The following is a 10,765-nucleotide window of genomic DNA, read 5'->3' as shown; positions in this document are numbered from 1 at the left end:
CACCAAGCACCTAATTTCCACCTAAGACCACTTATGAATTTCAATGATTTACCAAAGGACACTGGGTTTGATTTTATATGTTATTTAAGCTTCTAACTTTTACAAGACTAGGTCTCAGGTACTTCTTCATTTTCTGCTGTATATCATCGGTGTTGAGAACATCCACGGCACAAGGTACTTTCCTGTACCTCCTAAGGAGCAAGATGCAATTCTCTTACATAAAACATTGCAGTTTTATGTAAAAACAGGATCCATTCCCCTTCAGCAGTCCGCAATAGAATAAGCATATGTGCCCCATTAAAGCACAATAGATGCTAGCAGGAATTAAACAAATTATGTTGGATACCTTTGCAGCCTGGGGTAGCTCTCCCCATGCCCAGTGCATGTGGGGATTATTCTTCAGTCCACTTCTGTCCATAGGTTTACTGACTAATTCTGAGTCACTCTGAGGAGTAGGAGGGCGTGAACCTGATGGGCTGAAGAAAAACAAACAAAAGATATTACAAAACCAAAAGTAACCACAATGCACTAAGCACTTTCCAAACTGATATCCACCAACCCAAAGCATTGAAGATTTAAATAATCATTAGCCAACTGAAAGTGTGAAAGCATGGAAAAACAGTTTAAACAGTTCTGGATCCTCTTAGACTGGCATTCAGAGGTTTCATCCATTTTTTAGTAAGTGCTGTCACAGAAGTAGGATTTGAGAAGCTGAAAGAGATGGAACAAGAGTACTGGACCTGAACATTTCAGTAGGATTTTTGCTTTTCTGTGTGGAAAAACAGAATGGGGATGGTACCAGCAGCAGTAGATTAATAGATGTTAGTATTGTTATAATGGATGTGAAGTGCAGAAATTACTCACTCGTATCAACCAGACACTTTATCCTGACTAACTAATAAATTAGTCTAAGGAATCCAGTTGATTACTTCCTTCTACTAACTTGTTAAGTTCTACCCTTGGATGCATGTTTTAGGGAAACCAGCAGGAGAGCTATACAAAGAATTTGAGCCCTTCCAGTTCAAAAATATTTAACTGTGTTTTGCTGACTACTCAATATAAAATTTTTAATAATTAATTAGTAAATTATCATTTTGTAGCGTATTTTTAATTTGGTGAAGTCAATAATGTGATGTCAAGTCAGCCATTAATAAATAACGATTCACTGATTTCAAGGACAAAAGGAAAAATTCTGATTATCTAGTCTGCCTTTCTGCATAACGCAAGTCATAGAATTTCAGCCAGAACCCCCTGAACAAAGCTCATTATTTTTTGTCTGAGCCACAGCACATCTTTGGTATACTCGTACAATCCTGATTTAAAAACTACAAGCAACAAAAGAATCCACAACATTCCTAAATCAAAGGTCCAAACTGAGTTACCTTCACTCTCAAAAACAAAAGGCTTCCTACATTAGTATAAATTCTTCATGTTTGATTTAATCTTTACCTTCTTCTGGATAAACTGAATATCCAAACCAGTTTTGCTCTTTCAATGTAAGGCAGTTTTGTAGAGCTAGCTGGTCAGGAATTCATTGGTCACAGGAAAATAATTACTTCACACTAACTCAAAGCAGCTTTTAAAAATCTGTGAATTTCACATCTGAAAAAAAAAGCAACCTAATTATCTACATTTTCCTTGTTTTCTTCTATGTTGCAGTAAGATATACTTTGAATATGGACAAACGCTACAACTTTTTAGGTAACGTAATTATCTGTAGCTAACTAAACTATAAAATTTATAAGCAATACAACTGTGGAAGACCTTTTTTGGTCCTAAGAATTTCAAATTTTTATTAGTCCTTAGGGTATAACCTATCATTTGACAGATGAAGGAATCAATACAATGTGATTTTAAAAGTATTTTCAAGCTCTAAATATTCAAGAAATGCCGGGTGGGTTTTTCAGCAACTTCTGCATCTCCCACTGACAAGTTTGTAGGATTTGCAGTATTTTCCATGCATCAAGGGCCCACTGAAACCTTGGAAATCAGGAGCATGGGCACTTCAGAAAAGTCCCAGCAGGCAATAATGTTTCTACTGCTGCTTTAAGACCAAAACATCTGGATTTAAGGAAGTGTTGTCACTGCATGAGTTAATCTGTGCACTACACACATTTTAACCTTCAAAAGACCTACTGTTTACTTAGAAAAATCTCCAGTCTGGGCTTTGGGGTATGTTCAGCCCAGGTTCACTTACCCAGCCAGATGACCTGAGAGAACACAGGCATTGCTTCAGTTTGGGCTAGAACCTCTGCATTTTGCAGTGAGAACACTGACTGGGGCGGTGGCAAACCTCGCCTTTTCCATATTTTTCCCTGAAAATACAGTTCCCTTGTACACACAATTGAGTGGGGAAGAAGCCCAGGCTGTTACTCAGCACCAAGAACCATGATTATACTCCCACCACCCACAAACATTAATATAGGGTTGGTGGCCTCCCAATGAGAGCTGGTTTTCCATTACAGAGAAATACCTTTACTTTTTTCTTCATATGCCATATTGTTGTTTAACACTCAATAGCTACTCTCTCCTACTAATATCCTTCTGGAACAGCAACAATAATCTCTATAGTTTATGGATGCAGATAATAATTATGCCTACTACAGTCCTGTTTGTATACTTCCTGTTTGTATAGTTCTGCTTCCATATGTAATGCCACATGTCGTCTCCTTTACCCACACTGGGACTATTTTGGCTGCTATTCACTTCCTACTATTGCCACCAAATTAAAATGAGACTGAAGACTAATAAAGCTCACAATCACATTCCTTTACTTTTTTTTTAGCTTGGTTAGGTCAAATTAAATCCTGGATTAATGTTATGCTTGCACTAGGGGTCAATAGGGCTGAATACCAAGACCACGTAGGATTTGTAACCCAGTGACAGTATCCTGCAAATGCATCCATGGATCAGACTCAAAATGGGTTCTTTATTCCTTACACCACCAAGACGCTTGTCTTGGGCTGAACTATGCCTTGCAATTCCTCTGTCCTTAAGTTAGGCACTGATCCAGCCCAGATGAAATTCACTCGCCTTCCGCAGATTGCTGCAGATATTGCAGATTGAACGAGAGCCTCCCATCCTGACAACACTGTATGAGAAGGAAGGGAAACCCCAGTTCAGTCATTTAGATCAGCACATCTGATTCACATCCCATAAATGCTGAATATTTGTTTCACAGTCCTATGTATTCCTTAACAGCTACGACTGCACTAAATGTAATCCAATGTCAAAGAATAAGGAACTTGGCCTGTAGTTGGCAGTTCTGCAATAGCAAACCACACTGATCTTTGCAGTGTTTCCCACTGCAAGCAAAGAGAGCCTTGAGACAGCAGCAGTGTGACCTGAGAATAAGTCCTGTCTTGACTGAGGCCAAACAAACCGGGAAAAGATAGTCAGAAGGAAAGAGGTCTACCTCATGTACATGTCACAATAATAGCTAAGGGCCTCTGAACCTCCTTTGAGGTGGCCATAATAGAGTTTCTTATTTCACATAAAGGAAAACAGTTGCAGACACAGAGAGGGCCTTACTCAGACAAGTTACTACAGCACTTTAGCTGTATATCTAGACTGCAGGACAGGTGAACTCCAGAGCAAAGTTCATGGAGCCACCCAGAGCACGTCGCTGCTCCCTCCCAACCTGTGCACCTGCCCTTCCTTCCCATGAAAAACACTGAGGAGAACAGCCTTGAATGTCCCAGGATTTCACCTTGACTTGGTGCTCCAACATGGTCAGGTTAAAGAGAGCAGACCTAGAAGCTGAGAAAACCTCAAGATTATCAGTTTCAGTACAGCCTTAGGCACCTAGTATGGCATCTTTGTTGAGATAAGCAATGAGCAATTTAGTCTCATTTATTACTCAAAGCTTCCCCAGCATTAATAGAGAATTGTAGAGGTCATATTCAGACACCTACTTTAGATTTTTTTAACTGAGTTGCTGTGACTTCTCTGCACTGACTTAATGGAGAGAAAGGGCCTGGCTGCAGAATCTTGAGACATCTTGAATTTAAGACATCGTAAAAAGTGTCTGTATCCACTTTCAGCTCTGTAGAAAAGAGCCCACAGTCAGAGGAATCCTACACTACAGCAAAGGCCGAAGTCTGGGTCTCCTAAACTTAGGCAAGATGTCTTATCTGTTGTGTCATCTTTCCTCTCTAAGATGCTCCCCCACTGCAATCCAATATACAGAACGTCCTCTCCTCCCCCAAACCAGGGAACAAGGGAAGAGAGGTTCTCTTTTGGTACTGGGCTCCTCCCAGTACCTTTTTTTCTCACTTAATCTGAGGCCTTTGTTTTGCTTTTACTTTTGCAATGTACACACAAGCAAACAACTCAGGAAAACCATGGGATGAAAATGTCATTAAAATATACACTAACTGTAAAAAGCCACATAGAAATGTCATCTTCAGAGGAATGTAAGTTCTCACTAGCCAAGTTCCTCCTTTTTTTTGTTATCACCTTAATCAACTTCAGTTTTAACCCAGGTTTTCATTGGCCTGATTTTATATTAGCTATCTGTTGTGGTTTAACCCGGCAGGCAGCCAAACACCACACAGCTGCTCGCTTACTCCCCCACCCCGCCACAGCAGGACGGGGAGAGAATTGGAAGGGTAAGAGTGAGGAAAATTCATGGGCTGAGATAAAGACAGTTTAACAGAACAGAAAAGGAAGGGAAAATAAAATAATAATAATAATAATATACAAAATGAGTGATGCACAATGCAATTGCTCACCACCCACGCTGACCAATAACCAAGTAGCGATTGCTACTTCCTGGACCACACCTCTTATTTATATACTGAGCATGACATCATATGGTATGGAATACCCCATTGGCCAGCTGGGCCAGCTGTCCCAGCTATGCTCCCTCCCAGCCTCTTGTGCACAGGAACCTGAAAAGTCCTTGACTAGCAGGGTACTTAGCAACAAATAAAAACATCAGTGTGTTATCAACATTCTTCTCACACTAAATCCAAACACAGCACTAGGACGAAATTTAACTCTATCCCAGCCGAAACCAGGACACCATCCTCATTCAACGGATGATTCATAAAGGCAACTTACCTCCAGTCAATGCCCACAAGGAAGTAAGCAGAGGAAGTGGCTTTCAATGTCACTTTCTTTCAAAGTGTCTGGGTTAGCAATAAGTGCAGTTATAAGTTCAACAAAGTTCACATACTATTAGTGTGTTAAAAGTGTATTAATGTGTTAAAAGGATTAAAGAGCAGCACAGAGAAGAGGGAGGACAACTGTTCTACCTGTCTGGAGGAGAAAAGTAAGAAGACTGTTGAGGACAAGAGTTAGATAGGCCTCCGTCTGCTGGAACAGTGAGAAGAGATAATTCCCCTGTGCAATCTATAGGCTTACTGGACAGCACAGCATGTTGGTAGAAAGAAAAACAGGGTGTCATTATTCACAAGTGCTGATTAACGTAAGCTCTTTGTGCATTAGCTACACCAATGCTGAATTTACATCTATAGTTTTCAAAATCCAGAATACTGCAATCAAGAAACAAACAGAACATACAGTCAAAAAGCCACCAAAGGGGCAGGATATTGACACATGCTATCACCAGACTGGTGAAGCTAATCACGTTAAGCTCTACAGTCAGTGGAGAAAGTTTCTTCCAGAATGCAATTCAAATTAAGCCCTTGCTCTGAAATCATCTCCTTGCTCTCCTTTCCTCCATTCCTCAACTACAGAGGTAGTCTATTGAAATTAGACTTAGGATAAGGTCTTGTGAATACTGCCCCACTCCAATACTCTGCATGGAAGATGTGGGGCACATATGCACACACACACACAGAGACTTCATTTGAATTGCAATGCAATGCACGTCAAGCAAAAAATTGCCCCTTTTTGACAGTGTTCCACAGACACAAGAAAGCACGTCTAAACTAATGTGCTTTGACATCAAAGCCATACACATGCACACGAATACACATATAGGTAAAAGTAAGTGAAGTACTGTATGTGTTCTTTTCACACAATAAATATTTCATGTCTATCTACCTGTGCAATTCAACAGATTAGCTTTGAAAGAGAAACAAGAAGCTCATATTCTTATTCATTTAAAAAAAAAAAAAAAAACCACACTCTTGTTTTTATAGATCAGTTCCAATCTTGCAAGTGTTTGAAAGGATTACGCCCAAAGTACTAAGGATTTATATATCTGCATTCACTAAGGTCCTTACAAGGTTGTGTGCATCAGGCAAAGATTCATATTTCACAAAATGTTCATTCTCTCTACAGTGTTTATATGCAGTGACATTAACAGATACAAATATTCTTCAGAATTTGTGGACCTGCATTTGTATGTATGCATTTGTTGCATCAAGGAAAAAAGCTAACCTGAAGTTTTTGTACACTACCTGATTTCAAATACAGAAAGCATTCATCTAGTAGCTGACAGTGACCATGTTTGACACCAAAATTTTTAGTAAGACTTCATATAGCACTAGCATATAAGAAATTAAAGGAAGGTTATTTAGAACTGTACTATCAGAAAAAGTACCTTTGAAGAGGTGACCATTCTCCGTCTGAATGAGGGTAAGATGCAGACTGAGAAAACGTAGAAACTGCAGGAGCCTTTATGTCAGATACTTCATCAACAAACACATCTGGAACAGGGATCCTAGGTATAGGGAAGGATGTGACATTTAAAAGCCATATTTGATTATTGAACTGTCATATACTCCAGATAACAAAGAAATCCTATTGTAGAGAAGAATTAGCATAACCTGACCTAAAAAGAGATAGAGAAATGTTACCTGATTCACACCTTCTAGTTCACAGCACGATGGAGGATTGTTCTTATGTTTTCAATGTAATTTTCATTATTTTTGTTAGTAACATTCTCAATAGCTTTCTAGCCTAAAGGCTTTTCTTAAAGAAACATGTTCATCAGCCATATCTACTGACTTAGATAGAGATTACTGTTAGGAGGTATAGAATGGAATATTAACCCAGCATTAGGTTTCTATTATATAACTCAATTCCACTGTGATACCTTGAATTGTCCAATGGTTCTTTTTCTTCTTCTGAGCTAATCTCTATAGGAAACATGTCTTCATCTTCTGACGTGTCTCCATTGTCTTCTCTTTTTAAGCTGTCTATTTTATGGGTGGACTTCCTCCTCTTTTTCCTCCTTTTTTTCACAGAGCCACAGACTGGAGATGTTTCAGTAGAAGGCTGGGATCCATGGGCTTGGGGTGGTACTTGTAAGGATGCACTGGTGTCCAGGTTTCTTATCCTGTCTACGGAGTTCCTCTTCAGCTGAGCTTCCATTAAAGCAGTTCCCTCAGACAGAATGGGAGATGTGGAGAGATGATAAGGAATTACCTCCTGAGAAAGAAAAAATGCAAACGTATTAGTTCCTCTATCAGTCATAAATCTGGTTCTAAAATCTATGCACAATTGCCAAAATCTAAGTTATTTATTCCCCAGAAAAGTAATAAAGATTAGACATCTGGGTGCTCAGTATGATCCTATAGCACATGGAAATTGTTCCATAGCTGCATCTCCTTAGACAAGCCGGGAACAATAGTCTTAATAAAAAGGATCCTCTGAGCATCTAATACTGGCCAGGTTATGGCATGAGTCTCTATCCATCTGATGCTAGATAGAGAGCAGAAACAAACTCCTAGTTTATAACCTGAACATTTTGTAAAATCCAATTCTACTTCACAACTCAGATGACAAATAGTAGTCAGATAGGTCAGCGGTTTATAACTAGGTCACACAAACATCCTCTTATTCAATTATATATATATATCTCTAGACATTCATGAAGTATTTCTAGCAATTTTCAGTCACCAAATAACTGTTACCACACAGAAGATATAGAGATGAATACTGCACATGCACACAGCTCTCACCTGAAACTAGTAATATCGTACTCAATATAAGAATTTGAAAACTCATCACACTCTGGACAGTGACAAAAATTACTGGGCATATCTGAAGAGAAGTGCCTGTAAAAAGCTCTTCTTATGTTACATTATGTGTGGACTATTCAAAACTAGTGTGACCATAACTTTTAGACTAGTAGTTAATCACACAGCTCAACAGCAGGCATTCTCATTTAAATATAATTCCACATGAATAGTAGTTGTAAGATCACGCCTTTGGCGAGTACCAGAATTACTGTGTGCACAGATGTTATAGGGCATGTGTACTTTTACTAGCAGTCTGATGAGTGCATATGTTCAAAGTAATGATTTCTGTAAAAAACAGGTCCATGGATATATTAACCTCCGTTGTACACATCTTCGGAACATGTGAACTGTGTACATGTTAATTCTGTTCACGTTCACGCATTGGTGTGCACGTAAACTCTGATTTATTTTTTAATTATCTGGTTACCTTCTTTAGATTTTTTCAATCTCAGCGACTCAAAAAACAAAGTAACTGCATAGTATTAAATTTTCATAGCAGAAAATTGTCCAGAAACTTTCAAAACTATAAAATGGGTAAAGATATGTTTTTCAACAAAATTCCTCAACTCAAAACTGACTCTGAAGAGCAAGCATTGAATTTTTAACAAGCTAAAATTAGTTTTGACTCTTACCTGATCATTATCCATTTCCTGCACAAAAAAAGCCTCTCCATTGTCTCCTAGTTTCATGTGCAAATCTACAGCCTCTCCGTTAATTTCTATGTCAACCTGGAAGAAAACAAATATATTCTCAAATGAAAAGAAAGTTAGTTTAGGTACACAGTTCCTGTTCAGCTATCCTACCACTGTCACTAGGCAAATGCCTCTCAGGGAAGTGTAGGAAACCTTATAACAAACATAAAACAGCTAACTTCTCTGTTTTTCTCCTCACCCCTTCACAAGGCCATCAATTTTCAAAATGTTTTTCTAACTCGTTCAGCACACTGCTGTCTTGCTCCTCTATTCAGGAAGGTTTATAGCCATTATATAAGGTCCTGAATCTTTTTAAATGTAATTCTGAGTGCTTCACTCACCACACAAATCTTTTTGCTCTTTTAATTCATAGCCTAATTTTGAATTGTGTAAAAAGTACTTCCACATTCCAAAAAATATGCTGTCTTTTAAATTCATTAAACAGACTTCTCTTTACACTATGAGAAGCACAAATAAGAAACATTTGTTTACATTCTCAATACAATTCATGTATTTCTTCCACACATTTATCTCACCGCTATACAGCCCCAACTATTTCCATTTCTTCTCAGGAGGATCTCTCTCTTTGCCTATAACCGTTCTTGCCACCAACTCCACTTTCACTGTATTTTTTTTGAGACTTGGACAAGTCTACATATATGTTATATTTTAGGACATAGTATACTATTGGCACGGTAACATTTTCAACTTTTACCCATCCTAAATATTGGAATTCCTTTCCGATTTATGTAAGAATTGAGCAATGTCCATGACGACATTAGGATCTTTCTGCTGAACAATTATAGCTACATTAGAACCTATGCTGTATGTAGTTACAAATTATTTCCTAAAATAATCCGTCATGCATTACTCACTGGCAACTTTGCCTCTGATATCATATTGCCAGGTCATTCAGCCTGGTTACATTTATCTCAAGGTCCTCAATGCTTTTTTTAGCTTCAATTAACCTTAACATTCTGTTGTCTGAAAATATTACTTCATTATTACCTCCTTTTTTGTAACTATCATTGAACATGTTAAACAAAGGGGTCTTAATACAGTCACTAATGAAATCTAGTATAGGCCCAAATTAGCACATTCAAAATTTTGCTTTATTGAAAATAAATGTTACAAGTGTCATGGCTTGTCTTGTTTTTATTATAGTCAATTTCTTACAAATTATGCTTTGAAATGCAAGAATCAGTAACAACCACTTTAATTGAACCCTGCCTCAATTTGGGCACTTTATAAAGAGCGTCTAAAGAAAATCTTGACTAGCATACCACACAACATTCAATAACTTTCGTGCCATTAGAGTTAACCCACAGACAGAACATACCAAAGTTTTCTTACCACTTTCTCCCTAGAACGTAGAACTCCAATTTTCCCAAAGCGTACATGGAAGGGGGAACACTGAAGATTTCCATCTGGCTGACGTACAACAATTATATCTATGCATCCTGACAACGTGGCTGGGTTTAGTCCCTTATAGAGCTCCTTCACAGTTACAAACACTTGCCCTGCTAACTGTCCAACGTAATTCATGGTTTGGACCTGAAAGGCAAAAGATAGAATAAATAAGATTTTGATTTCTGCTTTATATTTTAGAGACATTTGAGAGATGAAGATTCCAGCAGTGGAGTATTCTCCTGTTTCACAAATTAACAACTTCACATAGAATCAGGATTTCCCACCTAATTTATTTACCACTGACGTGTGTTTGTAGAGAGCTATTAAAAGACAAAAGCAAAAGAGACCTTGTGAGTCAGAGAATTGTAACAACTTTCAACAGTTCATAAAATCAGTTGCATTCAAAACCACTGTCAGACTTTTAGAGTCTGCAGCTCATAAATGTCTCCCAATTATCTCTGAAGAGAAAAACATCACTTCCAAAATAACATCTCCTCCTATCATTTATTGTACCCTCAACACCAAATATACTTTTCTCATGTGTTTCTACAGGCTTTTAAGGGCAGGGCAAGTGAATGGTTTTAAGCAGATCTAATTTTCCACTACACTGGTGTCAAAGACTATTTTCCCACTTTACAGGGATTTCTCCCTGTGCATACGCACAATAGATATGTGTTAAGGTTTGACAAGCAACTTTCAATCCAGAGCATCTGAACTTTAGAGTGC

At 38.2% G+C, this 10,765-nt stretch overlaps 1 protein-coding gene across 1 annotated transcript; it reads right to left on the bottom strand.

Annotated features, from left to right (window-relative positions):
• Positions 1-306: 306 nt before the first annotated feature.
• LOC104078723 (phosphatidate phosphatase LPIN1-like) lies at positions 307-10,174 on the bottom strand (the record flags this gene model as incomplete). Its single annotated transcript, XM_009580476.1, has 6 exons — positions 9,983-10,174; positions 8,570-8,665; positions 7,010-7,344; positions 6,515-6,634; positions 5,259-5,366; positions 307-476 (listed from the first exon to the last, which is right to left on the bottom strand). Coding segments are annotated over exons 1-6 (1,021 nt in total), but the record flags the coding sequence as incomplete, so codon positions are not given.
• Positions 10,175-10,765: the final 591 nt, after the last annotated feature.

The sequence above is a fragment of the Fulmarus glacialis genome, unplaced genomic scaffold (assembly GCF_000690835.1).
Source record: "Fulmarus glacialis isolate BGI_N327 unplaced genomic scaffold, ASM69083v1 scaffold49136, whole genome shotgun sequence".
NCBI classification, from domain to species: domain Eukaryota; kingdom Metazoa; phylum Chordata; class Aves; order Procellariiformes; family Procellariidae; genus Fulmarus; species Fulmarus glacialis.
This window is presented reverse-complemented; position numbering and strand designations above follow the sequence as displayed.